The sequence below is a fragment of the Chrysochloris asiatica genome, unplaced genomic scaffold, assembly GCF_000296735.1.
Source record: "Chrysochloris asiatica unplaced genomic scaffold, ChrAsi1.0 scaffold00142, whole genome shotgun sequence".
Lineage (NCBI taxonomy): Eukaryota > Metazoa > Chordata > Mammalia > Afrosoricida > Chrysochloridae > Chrysochloris > Chrysochloris asiatica.
This window is the reverse complement of record NW_006408660.1, coordinates 5,186,963-5,207,614: the sequence shown is the minus strand read 5'-3', so window position 1 is coordinate 5,207,614 and position 20,652 is coordinate 5,186,963. Positions and strand designations below refer to the sequence as shown.

The 20,652-nt window shown below is 50.9% G+C and overlaps 1 protein-coding gene across 1 annotated transcript; it reads left to right on the top strand.

Moving 5' to 3' along the window:
* The first annotated feature begins 1,882 nt into the window (after positions 1 to 1,882).
* On the top strand, positions 1,883 to 18,462 carry HDAC11 (histone deacetylase 11). Its single transcript, XM_006870513.1, has 10 exons — positions 1,883 to 1,897; positions 2,740 to 2,888; positions 5,083 to 5,183; positions 10,722 to 10,838; positions 12,092 to 12,134; positions 14,378 to 14,454; positions 15,274 to 15,336; positions 16,587 to 16,683; positions 17,934 to 18,112; positions 18,247 to 18,462. Coding segments are annotated over exons 1-10 (1,044 nt in total). The 5' UTR covers positions 1,883 to 1,895.
* The last annotated feature ends 2,190 nt before the right edge of the window (positions 18,463 to 20,652 follow it).

Below are 20,652 nucleotides of genomic sequence, written 5' to 3'. Positions count from 1 at the left end.
TTCACTGGCCAAGTTTTTTAGAACTAGATTGTCAGGTCCTCCTCCCTAGTTTGTCTTAGTCTGAAATCTCTGCTAAACTGAACCTCTAACACATGCTGCTGCTGGTGGTGGTTATGTGCCATGGAGTCGGTTTTGACTCATAGCCACCCTGTACATGTTTTTGAGGCTGTAAATCTTTACAGGAGCAGAAATCCTCATCGTTCTCCTGCGGAATAGCTGATAGTTTTGAACTGCTGACATTGAAGTTAGCAGCCTGATTCATAACCACAATGCTACCAGAACTTTAACACATGTGAAGTGCTCTTTAAATAATATTATCGCTTGCTTTATTCTCAACTTCATCCTGAGGCATGCTGAGCAGTCATCATCTCATTTTTCAGATGCAGAAATGAAGCAAATGAAGCAATTTGCTAAAGGTTACTCTACTGGCAGATGTCTAGGTCTGGGATTTAATCTGGGCCCAAACCTCAATGACCTCCTCATAAAATTGGGATGATAACTGACCACCTCATAGGACTAGATTTGAAATGACAAATCCTTTATGCATTTTACCATAATAAAAAATTGCGAAACAAATGTCTGTGCCCTATTTTCTTTCATTGTTCCCCACCCAGATACAGTGCTGCAGTTTCCTGTGATGACTGGTCTCTAGGCAGGCCCATGGTCAGCTGCTTCTCTTTGGTTGGAGACAGAGAGGCTCCTTGTCTCTGTTCTCTGTGGCTGCTGCGGGAGTCCTCCCAGCCTGCTGTTTCACAGACACTCCTAGCTGTTGCTCATGCTTGTCTTGCCTTTCCTGGGTGGGGTGGGAGGTGCACCTAGAATATGAGACTGCCAGCTCTGCTTTACAGAAGAGGAAACTAAGGTTTCAGACCCGTCTCAGGTCAGAGCTGTTGAAGATGGGACTGGGAGGGCCATTCAGTGAAGTGTGGGGTCCCATGGTTAGCTATGATAGGTAGGACGAAAGCAATCCCTCCTTAAACGTGGATGCAGGCGCAGGGAACGCGACGCTAGACTGGGGTGCAACGGTAACCGGTCAAGGTCAGTCGATTAGGATTCAAGGTAACTCTATAGGACACAGTAGAACTCTCCCAGGCTGCTGTGGTTGTAGGATAAGCCCTGAACTGCGAACCACAAGGTCGGCAGTTTGAATCCACCAACCTCTCAGCGAGAAAGAGGAAGCTTTCTGCGCCCGTATAGATGTATAGGAATTTTGGTGTGGCTCTGTGGTATAAAGCACCGGACCACAAGTTCGGTTTGAACCACAAAATCGGCAGTTCAGACTTACCGCCGCTCCATGGAAACTTTATTCAGGGTTGCTATGAGTCAGAACTGACTCGATGGCACGTAACAAGAACATAGATGTACAGCTTCGGAAACCGAAGCTATGAGTCGGAATCCACTCGATGGCAACGGCGTAGGAAAGTAATCTTTACAGAAACCCACTGCCTAACTTCTGAAGATTGGCTAGTGAATTGGAATCCCTGGACTCTGGACTCTGGGCTGAGTGGACTGCCCCTCCCCCGGGGCTGGGCGAAGACGTAAGCTCCAACCCTCGGTGGCGCACTGTGGTGAAAGCTCGCTTGGCTCCTCCCCCAAGGGGCGTGCTTTCCCGAGCTAGGTGGGACCTCACAGGGCATTCGCTTGCGACCGACGAGACTTCGCCAGAGTGGCCGTGGGGGCGTGGTCTCTTTGCGGGTTGCGAGCTCAGCGCGGGATTCCAACCCTCTGTGACGCAGCGTCGACGCGAGGGGGCGGGGCTAAGTCTTACCAGAACTCCGCCCCCCAGTGGAGCAGGCCGGGCCGGGGGCGTGTCTTAGGTGAGGGCCTGCCCCACCAGCTCCCGGCCCTGCCCCAGTGCTCATCGGTTGCCACTGCCGGGAGGTCCAGGCCCCGGGATGTGAGTGCAGCAAGGGTGGGGCGCGGAGTGGAATGTCAAGCCTGGTCTCAGTGCTCCCCAGGGGTCTCCATGGGTCCCTGTGGGCAGGGGCACGAGTGCACGGGTGACCGGGCGGGCCCGCCAAATGCGGGCCCAGGTGCGGAGGGTGAGGGGCCCTTGCGCAGGGAGTCCCCAGGCGAGTCCTGTCCACGCAGCCTACCCGGAGCTCCGTCTCCACTGCGACAGGCGCAGGTCTGACGTGTGTCCTCCCCCGGGCCCACCAGCTGTGCTGGTGTGGCGGTTGCAGCGTCGGGAGGGGGGTTAGCTGTGGCGGGGGCCCCAGGACACCACCGACCCTAGCCTGGGGTTGAGTCACAGCCTTCGTGAGCTCAGACCTGTTGTTTCTGCGAACTGTAATCCCATTTCTCACCGACTGAGCACTTTCTGTGCCTGATCCTCCCAACAACCCTTATTTCACTGTTGAAACGAAGGCTAAGGGCTCAGAGACCACACAATTGTTAAGTGTATTGGTTATAATGTACAAGGGGGACACCCCGCTGCTCCACAGACTCCTTATCTATGTGACCTTGGGTCCATCTCTGAACCTCTGGTGGGGTCATAGTGCCTGCCTCCAGGGCTGCTTTGAAGATGGGAGTAGGTATTTCAGGAAAGGACAGTGAGTACATAGTAAAGGTTGTCATTGTTGTTGTCGCCGTTGCTGTTGTTAAGTAGCCTCTTTCTGGGCCCAGGGAATAATGGTGCCGAGTTGGGGTTATGTGGTCAGCTAAAGTGGAATCTTGGGGAGGGGGTGGACCATAATGATTGCTCTCCACACTGAGGCTACCCATCTGTGCACACTAAAGGCCACACACAAGCCAACTGTACCAGCCTGTGCCAGAGACGTGCTGGCCCATTGTGTACTCGCCGCGTTACAACATCACTTTCATGGGCCTGGAAAAGCTGCACCCATTTGACGCTGGAAAATGGGGCAAAGTGGTCAATTTCCTCAAAGGTATGGAAGGCTCCCTCTCACCCTACCCCACCTGTCCACCATCCTTGTCTCCTTACTGTCTTTCCTTGAACACACGTGTCAGACCCTCCCACCTGGAGTCTCAGCCCCCCGGACTGCCTGCCTTCAACCCACGTTGTCAGTGCTATCTTCCCAAGCTAGCCCACTAATCGCCTTAAATGCCTCTCTGAAACCCACATTGGTTCTTCATGGCTGTGGACCCTTGTTCTGCCTCTGCCCCTGGAAACCCAGTAGAAAGAGAGCTGGTTAATAATAGACACAGAATAGAAGTTTGGAGAAGTCTATGCCCAATGTGCTTCAAGAGCCCAGGGACCTGAAATCCTTTGCTCCAACCCTGTGAATATGATGGGGAGTTGGGGCCCAGAAAGCTTAGGAAGCATGCTCCAAGCTCCAAGTGGCAGATTGGGGTCTGGAACTCAGAACTCTAGGTTTCCATCAGAGCTTGTTCCATCACTTCATGATTCGTCTCAGAGAATAAGGTGACGCTCTGGAACACATGACCTTTAGCTGCAGTTTGTAATCCAGTGGTCTAATGTAGGAGAGGAATTCAGGTGTTACAGTGGGCTGGCATATGAATATTCTCCTTAGTTGCTCTCTCAGGGATTCTTTCATTGAGAGAAGCAGGAAGTGTTACCTGGCATAGGATGAACGACTGAATATCTTTAAATCATGTTGTTTTAAGTTCCAACTCATAGCGACCCTGTATAAGGTTTCTGAGGAGCAGCTGGTGGGTTTGAATCGCCGACCTTGTGGCTCAAACTGACTGTGTGGTCAAGCGTTTATCTTACAATGCCACACTGATCACAGCAAGGAGAAAGTCTCACTTTGGGACTAGCCTGTATTTAATACCTCTCAAGACATGCCCATCTCTGTTTTTAACAAATCTAGAGCAGGCCTCTGTGCCTTGCAGAAAATAGGAGCAAATTAGGGCTCAATAACATTGTTTGCTTTCAATGTGTTTGTTTGCTTTTTTAAGTCTTTGGTTAGCTTCTATTTCTGGAAGTAGTAGTGATCTTCCATTTGTAGTAGTGACCAGAAAGAAAACTATTAGGTAGGAAGGAGTACAGGTAGCCTATCACCAGGAGAGGTGAGTGGAGCTGGGCCCACCTTAAACCTTGCAGTCCCCTTGCCTTCCTGCATTTGGTCTCTTGTGCACCATTTCGAGCATACTCAGCCTGAATTGCTTCTCGGATTCCTGCATCATCCAGTAGCTCAACAGAAGGGTTCCTGGTCTCCCTGTCTGTGCTGATAGGCAGCCTGGAGTTCCTTCCTTCTCTCACAGAGTGAGAGTGGAGAGGAAAGGAAGTTGGAGTTGGTGAAAGGCCTGAAATGTCATGCCAAGAATGGAGTCAGTCCTTTGCCTGAGGAAATGGGGAGCCTTGGAGTTTACTGTGAAGAGCCCTACCTGCCTGGAACTGTATGTGGTCCTCTAAAATCTGTCTTTGTCATTTCAATTTCCCTAGAACCCAGAGCATCAGGGGCCTGTCTTCCCCATGCCCTGAAGCACTTTCTGCTCTTAGCCTCAGTTTCTTCATTTGCAGAATGGAGTGTGAATCTTGTCTGATGTATGTGAGGGAATGATGAAGTCTTGTAGTGTTTCCCAAACATCAGTCATTTGGAAACCACTCTTGGGGACCTGGCATCTCTTTATATCACCTGTTCCATTATTTTCTTCATATTTTATTTACTTAATCTCTGTTTAAAACAACTTAAACTTGTTTTAAAGGGAACCATTATGTCATCTAGATGGGAAAAGCCAGTTTCAATTGTCATAAATAGAAGGTCATGGTGCCGGGAAAACCCAGCAGTGTGACTCCATTCAAGCCAGCTTCTGCTGCTTGCAGTCCGTGAGATGAGAACCCGCTGTCTTTCTATTTCCAAAGAGCCAAATGCCAGGCAGGTGTTAGCAGGAGGCCAGCACTACACGGAGACCTCCCGATGCATCTGAAGCTTGAGAAAGAATCGATAACAGCTTTCTAAGCCTTGAGGGTCAGCATTCTTATCTCATGTGCTACCTGGCATCAGCTCATGGGGTCACTGTGTGTCTGATGTCCGTGTATACTGGTCGGGGAGGTGGCTGTCCTCAGAATGCTCTGGAGCCAGCAGTTTGCTTCTTATCTGAGGACTGAGGCTAACAGCAGCTGGTCTGCAGCAGGGTACTATTCTGTGGTTTCAGAGGAGAAGCTTCTGTCAGACAACATGCTGGTGGAGGCTCAGGAGGCCTCAGAGGAAGACCTACTGGTGGTGCACACGAGGCGTTACCTCAACAAGTTGAAGGTACAGGGCTGCGGGATGTGGTGGAGGAGATGGGGCGGCAGCTCTTCTTGGAGAAGGACAGTCTCAAGGGCTCTCATTTCTGCCCCTGGGGCAGGAGAACATGTGGTCTCTAGGCACAAGGGAAGGAGGGAAGAATGGTGTAAAAAGGCAGAACTATGTAGTGAGCTCCCCACTGTTGGAGGTGGGAGCAGGAGATGGAAGCTTCTTGGGGACTTTGTGCTTTATATTGTTGTTCTTACGTGCCCTTGAATTGGTTTGGACGCATAGTGACCCAGTATTGGGTTTCCAAGGAGCGACTGGTGGGTTTGAAGTGCTGACCACATGATGTTGCAAATACTTGGTCCTTTCAAACTAAGTCCAGCTCCAAAATAGTTTGGAGCTTCTGGTTTTCAAAGGGATCCAGAAATCTTCATGGTTCAATGGAATTTCCTGAGTTTTTAAGGTGATCATGCATTTTAAGATTTAAAAATCATGCCGGATAGTGTGGGTCCCAAGGAGCTCTGGTAGCGTAGTGGTTACGAATCGGGCTGCGAACCTTAAGGTCAGCGGTTCGAAACTACCAGCCGCTCCGCGGGAGAAAGATGAGGCTTTCTACTCCCGTAAGGATTTACACCCTCGGAAACCCTGTACAGGGTCGCTATGGGTCGGAACCGACTAGACGGCACTTAACAACAACAACAGTATGGGTCCCAGGCTGTGGTCTCTGCAGAGAGGCTCATAGAGTTCCTGTTCACGGAGGGGTTCTGAGGACCTCAAATCTTAGCATACTCTCTAGGAGCAAAGGGAGGTGGCAGGGGCATCAGTTTTGGGGTCAACGTGAGCCCAGGTGAAGGCTCTTCTTATTCTGCTGCCAAGTGTGTGGGAGCCCTGGCCCCAAGTCCCAACCTTCATACTCAGAACCATTGAGATAGCAGAGGTTACCAAGCCCCCTAGTTCTTCTCATTAAAAAGTCAGAGTGTTCAAGACCACCCAGGAAGTTAGGGATGGGCATACTGGTGAGCCTGTCTTCAGTCTGGGCTCCCAGACCCCAGTCCATGGCTGCTACCTCCCTTTCCCTACCACCCAACCTGAACTGTGAAAATTCTAGATGGGGCCACGACAGTGTGAACTCATGAAAAATTACCAGGAAGCAGCTGATACCTGGCTTCTGGAGAGAGAGGTGTGTGAGGCCTTGGCAGGGAGCCCAGAGCTTGGCTGTCCTCATTTTCTGGGGCCAGGGCCTGCATGATCTAATCCACAGCTACCGGGCTGGACCAGAAGGTCAGAATCCAGAAGGTGAGGATTTGAGTTGGACAGGGAGACCTTAAAACATTGGATGAAGGCAGCTATATGGTAAGCATTAATGAAAAAGTCTCAAGTAGCAAATTGAGGTCAAGGGTAGGCGGAGAATCCTGATTTGTCAGTCTGCTGGGATTGAGCTGCATGTTGACTTTAATCTCCCTGGTGGCCAGAGCTAGAAGACAACTGTGAGGATTTGCAAAGCACCCATCAGGTGAGCAGGATTCATTCAGTCATTCAGTGCCTCTATACTGGGTCTCAACTGTGTGCTAGATCCAGAGAGACAAAGAAACACGCCTCCCTGCTCCCATGGAGTCACATGTCATTGTTGGAGACTGAAAATAAAGCAGTAAACACACAAGAGCATTTCTGAGAACTCCAAGGGCTAGGAAAAAAAGTGAAAAGAGTGGGTAATTGAGTGGAGGTGTGCTTATATAGACTGGGAAGTCAGGGAAGGCCTCCTAGAGGAGGAAGCATTTGAGCTAAGACTGAAGAATGAGGAATAGGTGACACTGACGAGCTTTGAAGGAAGAGCATTGCAGAATCAAAGGTCAGAGGGGAAGTGCTTCCTGGAGGAGTGCTGCTGGGTAGGCATTTGGATTTTGCTCCATACATAAGCACTGGCTTGCGAAACAACAAGGTCCATGGTTCAATCCCACCAGCCGTTCTGCATGAGAAAGATGAGGCTTTCTGCTCCCACAAAGATTTAAAGCCTTGGAACCCCTATACAGGGTCGCTAACTCGATGGCATATAACAACAACTCTGCTGCTCAGGGGAGACATTGTCTGATATCTGAGGGCTGCAGCTCAAGACCCCTCCGCCATCTCCCCATTCAGCCAGATGTCTGTGATGTTTCTTTTCCTTTCTCCGTTGCTAGCACCCAGAGCTGTCCCTGGAGAGTCCGTCCCACAGATCTCCTAGGAACTGTCCCTTGGCCCTTCTGGTTCTGTGTGTGCCGGGGAGCACCCAGCTCTCCCTGCTCCACCTCTCTGATGCTGGGCCCTGCCTTGGCTTGTGCTGGTGAATAAACAAGACCCCGAAGGAGCAGCAGTAGCCTGTTAGTAAGGTGATGCCCATACAGGAAAACGAATGTTTATTTCGCACGACTGTGTGCAAGCCCCACAGAGGGTGGCAGTTGGGTTGGGCCAGCACAAGGCTCTTGTCTTCTTATGACCCAGTGGCCATTTGCCATTCACATTTTGTCCAGCCGTATTGGGCAGTGCTCTGGTCACACTCATTGCACTGATGTTTACTGAGCACTAGGTTCTGTTTGAGCAGCAGAGAGAGCAGTTCATTTCCTTATGGAAATGTGACATAAGTAAATAGTACAGGGAATTTCCTTAGTGTTCTGGGAGCAAAGGGCTCATACCCTCCACCAAAACAGGTGCCGTGGAGTCTGTTCTGACTCCTGATGACTCCGATGTTTTTGAGTAGAGCTGTATTCCATAGGGTTTCCAGCAGCTGATTTTTCAGAAGTAGAGCGAGCCCCAGGCCTTTCTTCTGGGGTGACTTTGGGTGGACAGAAACCACTAACCTTTAGTTAGGAGCACTTAACAGTTTGCAACACTTAGGGACTCTGGAGGGGACTCAGGCCGGGATGTTTTAAATTGGGTTGTTAGGTCAGGCATCTCTGCCAGCTTTCCATGTTGAATCCACATGAGGAGGAACCCCTGTTTAAAGGGGTGTGCCTATATTTGTCGTCAGTGGCCAAGCCTATATTTGAGGCAGTTTGTCTCTGAGGATTGTGAGACCCTAACTAAAATAAAGTGAGGCCTAAATGCAAAGGCCTAAAAGGGAACATTTTTAGAAAATTTTAAAATGACATGTTGACAAGTGTTAGGTCCCTGTACCTCACCCTGAAAGGTCCCGACTGCTATGCCATGATAGACATCCTGTCCCTGCTACACCCCTGTTCTGTTACTACACCCTACAGGAGTGCAAAGATGCGATAACTGCAAACGTTTTGCTTCTGTATCCAGCTTGCTTTCTCTGCCACCCAAAAATCCAGTATATAAACTCCTTGCTGTAAGGCTTCAGGGCTGCTGTCACTTCTCAAGTGTCACAGCCCCTGCTGCAGGAATAAAGCTTTCTGCTGTGATTTGACTTACGTGTAGTGGTGCCGGTTCTTTGGGTACAATAAGGACGACCCTGAACTTGTCCTCTCCCAAGTCCACCCAGCCCAATCCTTTAGTGTCCTGGCCTGGGGTGAGGTGCCCCCCACCCTGGGTAAAGTATCAGTCTCCTGCATTGTAGTAGGTACCCCTGCCTGCCCCTCCCTGACAGACTGCTCTCTGGAGCGTCCCCTTTGCTGTTTGGGGAGTGCCTCAGTGGGGGCTTTGTTGGCACTTGAATTCTATTTCTAGTTCTCCCCCACCTTTTTGAAATCTAGCTGTTCCCCTGCTCATCCCTACTCTCCACATCTGGCCACTCACCCAAGCTCTGTCACCTCTGTCACACAGCTTTGCCTTTCCTGTGGTGCCCCATCTGCCAGGCTGCTCACCCCTTCCCACTTGTTCCTCACCCTGGCCACCAGTGGTCTTTACTGGGGCAGTGCTGTCCACAGAAGTTTCTACAGTGGTGGACATGTTCTGTGCCTGCCCTCCCCCATCTGGGAGCCACAAGCCACATGTGCCTGTTGAATACTTAGAATACGACTAGTGTGACAGAACAACAATATTTTAACTTAAAAGCATTTTAGTTCATTCATTGTTTTGTTAAGTGCTGTAGATTCAATTTTAACTCATAATGACCCAGTATAGGGTTTCCGAAGAGTGGCTGGTGAACTTGAACTGCCTACATTGCCGTTCAAACCGACTTTGCAATTCAGCGCATTAACCCACAGTTCCACACCAGGACTCCATAAGTATACGTGAATAGCCACATGTGACTGGTGGTGACTGGGTTGGACAGTCTAGGTTCAGAGCACCAGTAGGCTGCTGAGCAGAAAGTGCCAGAAGACTAGAGGAGAAGCTGAGGTACCAGCCCCCTCTTTGGCCTCCCCAATTTCCCTCATCCCAGGCGCCCTGCTAGGGTAACCTCCCACCTTCTCCCTTTGGCTGGATTTTAGTCATGTTCCAGGGACTTTATTCTGGGCACCCAGGCCATGCAAAATTCAGTCTAGCTTAGAGTTTTCCAAGTCTAACCCACAAGACTTCAGCTTTGCAGTAAGTTCTATAAAAAGCAAAGAGGTGGGCAGACGGAAGCAAAGTTAGAGTGGATTCTTTACTGCAGAACCTCTCAGAGCTTTACACCATGATGTGCCTGCCTTGCATATGTTCCCCAAACTCATGTGACTGTGAAATCCTTTCTTGGTGCAGTGCTGGGATGGGCCAGTTGCGCTAGTAGTGGGTTTGTGTTGATATTGGGCCTCTCAGGAGGCAAAGATGTGGCTTCTTTTGATTTCTGTAGCCCTCTGGCTTGCTTAGGGAGGGAGACAGTGAGTTAATTTGTTGCTTCAGTAGCTTTGTTTGTGCATTCATTTATTCATAGAAAAAATAGTTCCATACCCAGCACATGGAGCCTACACTGGGCAAGTGACTGGTGAGTGAAGGAGCTGACTTGGTGACCTCAGGCAGAGCCCTGTTCTCACCTGTGTTCCCTTGCCTCACAGGGGAGGGTCCTGGGACAATCAGACCTTCATAGTCAGTCCATTTCTAACAGCCCCGTGAGGCAGGACGGGAGGGATCCCTTTCCTTTCAGACACACAGGGCCTCAGGTCTGTGCTAACTGATCCTTCCTTTGAGGGAGAATACATGGAGAGCATCCTCGGCCTTGCTGGCTGCTTTGCGTGGGTGCCTCCTAGCCCTGGGACCTGCCTGACCCATCCAGGTGTGACCCACTCTTGGACTGTCTTTCCTGCTCTGCTGCCTTCCTCCCATTAGTACACATGCTCTGGTTTCTCCCCCTTTAAAATGATTCTCAATGGATGAGAGGTCCCAAGGTGCAAGGGAGGGAGGAAGGGGAGTGGTCTTGGCTTTATCATTGTGACTTCCCTGCTTGGCTTTCAGAGCCCCCATCTTGTGGCATTATGGCTGTGATGTAGACCCCTGCGGCTCCTTGTATGGCCACAAGAGGGCGGCCAAAGTCACTTTAGGGAAGGCTGGCAGTGTTTGGGGGCGGGCAGTGAGTGCTCTCATTTATGAGGAAAGGAACCTCCCTAGACCAGGTAGTTCACCCAGGGCCACTGTGAAATCACCCTTAGTTCACTGAACAAGGATCTGGTTACCTAGAGAGCTCAGGGGCTGTGTCTCTTTCCACAGTGGTCCTTTGTTGTGGCAACCATCACAGAAATCCCCCCTGTCATTTGCCTCCCCAACTTCCTTGTGCAGAGAAAGGTGCTGAGGCCCCTTCGGACCCAGACCGGAGGAACCATCATGGTAGGTTGGGAAGGAGGAGAGGAGGGACTGGGTTGGGACCCCACACCCTGGGCTTCTCCCCACCCTTGACTCTGGAATGCACTTCCCCCACTTGGTAATTGAACAAAATTCTAAATATTCCTCAAGGCCTAGCAATAGTAATTCTTTCTCCAAAAAACCTTTCTCCCCCTGGGACATTAGAATTCATTGTTCCTTCTCCAATGGTCTTTTGTTTGAGTTACCATATTTGCTGGTATATAAGATACAGCCCTATCCTCCAAAGAGCATATCCAAACATTAGGTCTCAAGTGCACCCAAATTTAGGATGTAAAAATTGACCCTCATAATTCAATGATGTGTGATATTCTGCCATCCCCCGCATGGGTGTGGCAATAAAGGAAAATGAAGTTTTATCTCTGTAGTTTTCTTAAACACTTGTTGCAGGCTCTCAAGATGATTGGAGGTAGAGGAACATTCAGGAGCTAACCTAAGTTTGGATCAGTACTTACTCAGCCCTCTAGTTTTTTTGTTTGTTTTCTATTTATCTTTCTCTATTATTATTTTTTAAACATGGTAAAATGTACATAACATAAAAATGACTATTTTAGCCATTTTGAGGAGTAAATATATTCACAATGTTCTAACTATCACTGCTATTTCCAAATCCTTTTATTATCATCCCACATAGAAACTCTAGACCCATTGTTGTCATTGTTAAGTGCCTTGGAATCAGTTCCAACTCACAGTATAATGCTTCTGAAGAATAGCGGGTGGGTTTGAACTGCTAACCTTGCAGTTAGCAGGCCAGTGCTGATTGTATCCTATAGCGCCACACACACAGTACTAGCCTCCTCTAGCCACTTCCTCTAATGATCTTTAGAGCTTTGTGAGTTTGTACTTTACTTGGTTAGGAGAATCTTACTGTCTACCCAAAAGCTGTGATATTGCAACAGGATTGAAATATTCAGTCTGAATTTCCATGAGCAAAAAATAATCTGTTTTCTCTTTCAAAGCTGCATTAAAATCACTGTCCATTCTTGTATGCTGATAAGTAGTCAACATAATTGCTTTGTGTTTCCCTGCAAAATTGCAAAAGGGCTCCTCCCACTGCCCCTGTTGTATATCAGCCCATCTGAGACTACTTTGGTGACTGACCTTAGGATGGCTGGTGGTGCCCCCATCTCCTGCATAGCTCAGCCCCACCCAGAGCCCATGGAGACAGCTGGGAAAGGGGGCAGGCCAGGCACTGACCTCACCTGTGTTTGTCTCCAAAGGCAGGGAAGCTGGCCATGGAGCGAGGCTGGGCCATCAACGTGGGTGAGTGCTGTGGCCGTGTGGGAATGTCCGGCTGCTGGGACCTAGTGGCAGGGAGGGTCTGGGGGAGCTTAGGAAGTTCTGATGTTCCCTTTGGAGGTGATACCTGGAGAGACAGCAGTTGGTCTGTCTGGTGTGGGGCTCTTGTCTCAGAGTTCCAAAAACTCTGCATCCCCCCCCTTTACCTGTATCTGGTGCTGGGGCTCTTTGTCTTGCTCTCCTGGGCAGCTCTGTGGGCCTGAACCTGCTTCTATGAGACTCCCCTCAAAGACACTGGGCCACCTCCTGGTGGACAGCCTGCTGGGAATGGTCATGTGTGGTAGGTGGACAGACCCAGGGTCAATGCCGCCTCCTCCTCCGGGGTCTTGAGGGCCACCCCCCCCCCACCCCCACCCCAGGGCTCACCCACAAGACTGGCTCCTGGGTGGGCTGCACACAGCATCCTTTCTGGTCCTTGCCATTGTTCCCAGGGAAGGACAGCACTTTACAGTTTGCACAACCCTTTCCTCTGAGCCTGTCTTGTGAGTCTGACATAATTGTTGTCAGGCCGATTTCAGGGCTGGGGAAATGGATGTGGAAAGAGGTCCGGGGGCAGGGCCTGGGTCTTGGGTGTGTTGATGTTGCCAGGACCTGGTATTAGGCCTGGAATAGCGATGTCACACCCTCTCTGATACACTCCACTGGGTACCAGTGGCAGAGTTCCAGCCCAGGACCTGGGTTGGCCCTTCCCTCGTCGTTGGAAGGTATTATGACCTGGCAGAGTAGTTAAGAGCACTGGTTCTGATTTAGCCTGTGTTTGAATCCTGGTTCTGCCAGCTGTGTGACTCTGGGCAAATTGCTGAACCTCTCTGCGCCTCACTTTTCTCACCTATAAAATGGAGGCGATGAGTATCTAGGGCTGCAGGGTGGTTTCAGTGAGCTCAGTGCCTGGGTTAATAGCTGAGCTTTTGTCTTGTCATTATCCACCAGTGGCTTCTTAAGTGATGAGAAAGACAAGCCCACTTGTATCCATGGGCCTGGCGTTACTAATATAGCTCATGTCGGGTATCTGCTGGGCTGATTTCAGAGGGTCTGCAGGGAGGGTCTCTGCAGAGTCCTGAGGTTCCGAGGGTGGGAGCAGACAGAGTGGATGGAGCTGGACCTTGGCCTACAGGGCCTTCCCCATTGCCGTGGGCACTCATGACCAGCAGAGAGTGAGTGGCCTTGCTTAACCTCCTCTCTCTTCCCAAAGTAAACTCATTGCCACCGAGCCAATTGTTAAGTGTTTTCAAGTAGCTTCTGACTCACATTGTCGTTGTTAAATGCTGCTGAGTCTATTCTGATCCATAGCGACCCTGTGTAGGGTTTCCAGGGGGCAGCTAGCTGGTGAGTTTGAACCTTGTAGCTCAAACGACTTTGCAGTCTGGCGCTTTAACCCACAGTACCACACCAGAACTTATAGTGACCCTATATAAGGTTTCCAAGGAACAGGCTGTTGGGTTTGAACTGCCAACCTTGTGATTAACAGTCCAGTGCTTATCCTACAGTGCCACACCAGGACTCCAGTTCTGACTCGTTGTTAAGTGCCATGGAATCAGTTTTGACTCATAGTGAACCTGTATAGGATTTTTGTGAGCAGCTGAGGGGGGTGGGTCTAAATTGCCAACCTTGTAGTTAGCAGACAAATGCTTATCCTGTAGTGCCACACTCAGTGACCTTTATATAGGGTTTCTGAAACTGTAACTCTTAAGGGAACAGACAGCCTCATCTTTCTCCCATGGAGCTGCTGGTGGTTTTGAACTATCAATCTTGCAGTTGGCAGCCAAATAGTTACCCAACAGTGTCACCAACCCAACCTGTATTCCTTTAGCCATTCCTTCTGGTTTTTCACCTGCAAAAATCTAATTGGCCCCATGCCAAGCCTAGTGGTCCCTCACACAATCTCTTTCCTACTCCCTCCGCCCCCCCACCCCCATGAGGGTGAGAGAGTCACCTGGAGGCAGGCCCTAGCTCTGCCAGTGGGAGGAGTGAGTGCTCTTCACTTGGGGGTATGAGCAGACCCTAGGGGCTGACTTGTCCCGAGACCCTGAGATGATTCTTGCTCTTAGCCATCTCTTGACCTAGGGCCACACATGTGCCCGTTGCTCCATGTGCTTGCTCATCTGGAACCTGAGGAGTGGGCCTTGGGAGCAGAGCTGGGCAGGAGCCCTGGAGGATGGAGGCACAAGGCCTCACCCTGACCAGTATTTCCATCTGCCCTTCTGCAGGGGGTGGCTTCCATCACTGCTCTAGCGACCAGGGTGGGGGCTTCTGTGCCTATGCGGACATCACACTTGCCATCAAGGTGAGTCGTGGGCATGGGGACCTTGCCTTCAGGAACCTTCTCTAGACAGATTCCTTCCAGAACCCCATGTTATAAGAAGGGGCCCAAACCCCAGAGGGGCTTGTCCAGGCTTAGACTCACACCTTAGCTCTGACTCTTTCTCTCTCGTGTTAGGCACAACTTAAAGGTGTTGCCGGTGATGGAAAGTAGCTATTGCAGCCCTCAAAGGTGGTGGGGGCCTGGGAACGTCAGAGTGTGTCAAAAGAAAAGATTTGGTCATGGGAAGAAGCGAGGAGGAGAAATGGTAGTAATGGTGGTGTGCTGTATCAGCTGGCATTTACGGCATGCTCACCCCTCTGCCAACCTCTGCCCTGTGGAATTGGATCTGTGTTTACTCTCATTCTCTAGATAAGGGTACTGAGGCCCCGAGAGAAAAGGCACAGCTGAGGACGGGGACAGCTTGGCCCTGGCCCTGGCCCTGGCCCCTACCCACTCCTCCCAGCCTCATGCTGGACTTCAGGATGAGCTGTTCCCATGGGATACAGCAGCTGATGGGAAGGCAGGCAGGTCCAGAGAGGGGAGGGCAGGGAGGGGAAGGAAGACTTCCTGGAGGAGGAGGCCTGAGAGTGTGGCCTTGTAGGATGAGGCAGAGATTGGGGATGAAGTTCCACACAGTAACCCTGGGTTGACCCCCAGTGCTTCAACAGTACACGCTCCTCTTCCAGGGAGCCTTCCCTGATTGCCTCAGCCTGCTGGTCCGTCTGGGTGTGTCCATGCGTGTGTGCCCTCCGGAGCCCCCTGTCCCACCCAGATCCTCACGTGTGCCCTCTCGCCCCGCAGTTTCTGTTTGAGCGTGTGGAGGGCATCTCTAGAGCTACCATCATTGATCTCGATGCTCATCAGGTGAGTCTGGGCCAGGCTGAGCTCCCACAGGACCTCCTAGCTCCCCAAGCTGGTTTCTGCTATCCCCACCCTAATGATCTGTCTCTCAGTTAGAAGCAGAAGGACTGCCTTTGTCGCTCTGTTCCACTCATTCCGTTCAGGTCCTGCTCATTGTCCCTCTCTCATCCTGACCACCTTCCTTCCCTGCTTCCTCTGCCCATCACATACCAGGCTGATTGCTCTTCCTAAAACCCAACCTGACATTATATTCTCATGCTCTAAACTCTGCCATAAGGAGCTCTGGTAGCGTAGTGGTTACGAATCGGGCTGCGAACCTTAAGGTCAGCGGTTCGAAACTACCAGCCGCTCCACGGGAGAAAGATGAGGCTTTCTACTCCCGTAAAGATTTACACCCTTGGAAACCCTGTACAGGGTCGCTATGGGTCGGACCCGACTCGATGGCACTTAACAACAACAACAACAACAAACTCTGCCATGGCTTCCTGTTGCTTCCTAGTCTGTCTGGGGTGCCCACCTCTGTAAAGCTGCTGAGTCTGTGGACCCGCCCCTCAGATGCATGTTCACACATGTCATGTCCACAGTGTTAGGGCTGCCCAGTCCCCTAAATCCACAGTGGATACAATATCACAATATCAAAGTGTGGCGACACCTCCTCAGAACTCTTGTTGTTGTCATTGTTAAGTGCCGTCGAATTGGTTCTGACCCATAGTGAGCCTATATAGGGTTTCCGAGGAGCAACTGGTGAGGTTGAACCACCCACCTTATGGTTCAAACTGACTTTGCAGTCCAGTGCATTAACCCACAGTGCCACACCAGGTCTCCTCTCAGAACTCTTAAGCAGGCTGATTTCCTCTGGTCAGGAGAGTGGACTTCACGGGTTCTGGAAAGCCCCTTGTACCACTGCTGTTGCAATTTTGTGCTGGTTGGGGTCCTGTTCTGAACTTATGGAACTCTGAGCTCCTGGACCAAGTCAGGAGCTACTGCTTTCTCAAATGTACACAGGCCACTACACTTTACTATTTCATAGACTTGAGAGCATTAACAGGCCAGGACTCAGAAAAAGGAAACATAGGTCTGGGGCTTACTCAGGGTCATGCGCTATGTTTAAGGTTGAGTCTCAGCTCTGGCACTTAACCCCTATGAGACCCCAGACCCCAGTGGCAGGAAGTAGTCTAGACCCAGTGGGGAGTTTTCTGGGGCAGGGGTGGGGAGGGCACTTGCATATGAGGGATTCTGTGTTCTTCCTTCAGGGCAATGGGCATGAGCGCGATTTCATGGGGGACAAGCGTGTGTACATCATGGATGTCTACAACCGCCACATCTACCCTGGGGACCGCTATGCCAAGCGTGAGTTGCTGCCCTGCCCCTCACTCTGATGCACATTCTTGCTGGGATGGGGCTCTCTCTCCTGAACCTTTCCTGTGTGCTGGCTCTGCAGAAGTCTGCAGCATCTCTTCGAGGTGGGGATCATTTTCATTTCACAGCTGAGGAAATAGACCTAGGGAAGTAACTTGACCCACCTAAGATCACATAAATCTGTCGTAAACACACATGATGCCACCGACTCGGTTCTGACTCACTGCGACTGTATAGTTATCAAGGAGCTCTGGTAGCATAGTGGTTACGAGTTGGACTGCTAATCTCATGGTCAGCAGTTTGAAACTACCAGCGATTCCATGGGAGAAAGATGAGCCTTTCTACTCCTGTAAAGACTTACAGCCTTGAAAACCCTGTGCAGGGTCGCTATGAGTTGGAACCGACTTCACGGCTCACTACCACCAACCACCAACATAGAGTTTCCAAGACTGTAAATCTTTATGGGAGTAGAAAGCCTCATCTTTCTCCCACAGAGCAGCTGGTGGGCTCCAACTGCCAATCTTGTGGTTGGTTAGCAGTCCAGTGCTTGTCCCACAGAACAACTGTGCTCTTAAAGTGAAAAACATAAAATATGATAGCAGGAATTAATTAAAATATAATAGTTATTAAACTAAAGTGGATTACCCATCAATCAAAAGACAGAGACTCTGTATTGAGATTTTAAAACATAGGCACCTACCCAGTTTGCAGATTGGGAACATGTACACATGAAGTGTTAACAAAGGTGGGCCAGCCACTGTATAGCCAAGCCACCGATTTCTGAATTGAATCTTGAGTGTGTTGACTTTGGGCTTGAAAGCATTGCAGGGTGTCTCACGTCTGGGCAGTGAAGTCAGATAATGTTAACCATGGGTCCCTGACTCCCAGGGCAGAAGTGTTTCTACTCTAATCCCCCTTCTCTTCTTCTTCTCTCCTTTGCGCTCTTTTTTAATTCAGTAGTGATTTTAGGTTAACTTTGGGTGAGGTAAGGAGTTCTGGTGTGGTGCTGTAGGATAAGCACTGGACTGCTAACTGCAAGCTTGGCGGTTCAAGCCCACCAGCTGCTCCTTGGAAACCCTCTGCAGGCTTGTTGTGAGTCGGAGCCACCTGCACGGCACTTCACAACCTCAAGGAGCAGAGCAGAGCCTTCGTCCAGTCAGGCTGACTGGTTTCCATCCTGGCTAGGGTACTGGCAGGCACTGGGACCCTTCCTGAGCCTCAGTTTTCCTTCTCTGTCTCAGAGGCCATCCGGAGGAAGGTGGAGCTGGAGTGGGGAACAGAGGATGATGAGTACCTGGAGAAGGTGGGAAGGAACATCACGAAAGCTCTCAAGGAGTATCTGCCCGATGTGGTCGTGTATAACGCAGGCACTGATGTCCTTGAGGGGGACCGCCTTGGGGGGCTGTCCATCAGCCCAGAGGTAGGTCCTGATCCTGAGGCAGGGGAGGGCCTTCTCTGGGGACTCAGCCACACCAGGGAAAGCAGGCAGCAATCACTCGGAGCCCGGTTAGATCTGCTGCAGCACTTTCTGATACTGGCCTCCCTCACCCCCAGGGCATCGTGAAGCGGGATGAGCTGGTGTTCCGAGTGGTCCGCAGTTACCAGGTGCCCATCCTAATGGTGACGTCGGGTGGGTACCAGAAGCGCACGGCCCGCATCATAGCTGACTCCATCCTCAACCTGCATGGCCTGGGGCTCATCGGACATGAATCTGCCAGTGTCTCGACCCAGAGCTCGGACACTCCTCTGCTGCCCCTGACAGTGCCCTGACCCGAGCTGCCTTGAACCCACCTGTCCTCCTAGTGCATTTTGTTTTCTAGCCTGAGGGACAGTGTAGGATAGCCGGCCAGGAGGCATGGGCTCTTAAGAGCATGGTGCAGCAGGGGCCTGTCCAGACTGGGTTGGCAGCTGGGAAGGTCTCCAGGCCCCTCTGTGGGCAGAGCCCGAGTCCCAGGACAACCCAGCTGTGCCCTAGGGAGGGGAGCTTGTAGTTATCTGAGAGAGGAGAAAGGAGGCAAACAGTTCACAGTGGAGGGGAGAAGGATCCAGATTGCACAGAGGAAACTTCCATTCCTACCGTCCTTGCCCTCGTCCCAGCGCCAGGAGATTTATTTCTCTCCTCCCAGAGATGGGGCCTGGGAGCAAGGTGCTAAGCCAGGCTCCAGTGTGGGGACAGGATTCTCAGGTCACCTAGCTTTAGATGGCAGGGCAGCCGGGAAGCGGGTGCAGGTGGCTTCTCCCATTTGGGATGCCTCTCAATAAACCAAGGACTGGATCTGCTCTCTGAGTCCCTCCATGTGATTGAGGGGTGGGGTCTGTGAACCCCTACATCTGCTTTGTTGTTGTTAAGTATCGTCCATTCAGTCCAACTCATAGCAATTCTGTATAGGGTTTCTGAGGAAAGGCTGATGAGCCTGAACCTCCAACCTTGCGGTCCACCGCATTAACCTGCAGCGCCACACTCAGTAAAGGTTCATAATGATAATGACCATTTTCCTGGAGGTAGGACAAAAGACTTGAGGCCAGTTGAGGTGACTCACTTAGGATCTGTTCTTAAGATCAGTCTGTTTTATTGTATGCAAATTTATCCCAGTTTTTAAAAGTCTGAGGGACTCACTTCAGTTCCAAGAGGTGGCTGAGAGACTGGCCCAGCAGCCCAGCAGCCCAGAAGCCCAGTGGGCGCTTCCAGCGGAGTGTGGCATATGTGGGTTGCCAAGTTGGGGTCAGTCTGGGGTAGGCCTGGGGGACTTGAGAAAGCACTGCCAAATAGCCTGTGTGGATGCCCTCTGCTGGCTCAAGCCAGCTGCTAATGCCTGGCAGAAGCAGGGTTTCTGCTGGAGCTCTGAAGCAGACATCTGGCTTGGGAGGCTAAGCCTCCATGTATGGGGATGGGCAGACGGCTCAGCCATCCTGCTAGGTCACATGCTGAGCTTATGGATGGAGCATGCTGCCCTCCTGCCCATAGTGGTGGTCTTCTGCACCATGCATGGCGGGGGCCCAGCTGAGGCCTGGGGGCTACATATCCTAATCTGGATCACAGTCAAAGCCCCTTTTTCCTCAGGAGCCTGGTGAGGGGCTTCCAGCAGGAAACCCAGTCACAGGGATCATGCTGGATTATAGTGGGGTACCCACCACCTCCACTACCACCACCCTGCTGCCTCAGGCATAAATATAAAGGCAAGCATATCTCCTCCTACATCTCCACCCATGCAGGACTCCAGAGCAGATCAGAAGTAAGACTTTTATGACGTCTTCCTGGCTCTTCAGCCAAATGTTTAGGGTTTCAAGCCTGCCCTTGAGTTGGTTTCATTCAGCTTAGCCAATAACTGGCTGGGACTCCCTGCTCCAGGCCCAGGACAAACACCCACACCCTTTGGGATTCTCAGCTTTGGAGGGTATGGTCACCATGATTGTCAGGGAGGAAACAGTGGTTTTCTCATGGACTCTGGAACCTCTCCAGCCTGCAAGCTGGGAGACTTTGCCTCTCGGTACCTTAGTTTGTTAAGTGTTGTTGAGTTGGTTCCGACTCATAGCAACCATGTACAGGGTTTCCAAGGAGGGACTGTGAGTCTGAACCAATGACCTTGTGGTTCAAAGCGGCCTGTGGTCCAATGCTTTATCCCACAGCATTACACCAGGACTCCATAGATGTGTATGGAGTCCTGGTGTGGTGCTGCAAGTTAATGTGCCGGCCTGCAAGCTCATATATATACTTAGAAAATGAGAAGAATAAGCACTCAGTGGTTTAAACCACAAGGTTGGCAGTTCAAAACCACCAGCTGCTCCTCAGAAACAGTATGTATGTTATTATTGTGTGTCAAGTCTGTCTGACACATAGCAACCCTGACCCTGGATAGGGTTTCTGAGGAGAGGCTGATGAGCTTGAACCACCGACCTTGAGGTTCAAAGCAACTTTGCAGTCCAGCGCATTACCCACAGTACCACACCACACCAGGACTC

What these genes read in the sequence shown, in the direction of transcription:
- HDAC11 (XM_006870513.1), top strand. An exon ending in ACATCACACTTGCCATCAAG is followed by an intron (nt 14,455 to 15,273) that starts GTGAGTCGTGGG and finishes CTCGCCCCGCAG; the next exon opens with TTTCTGTTTGAGCGTGTGGA. An exon ending in TTGATCTCGATGCTCATCAG is followed by an intron (nt 15,337 to 16,586) that starts GTGAGTCTGGGC and finishes TTCTTCCTTCAG; the next exon opens with GGCAATGGGCATGAGCGCGA.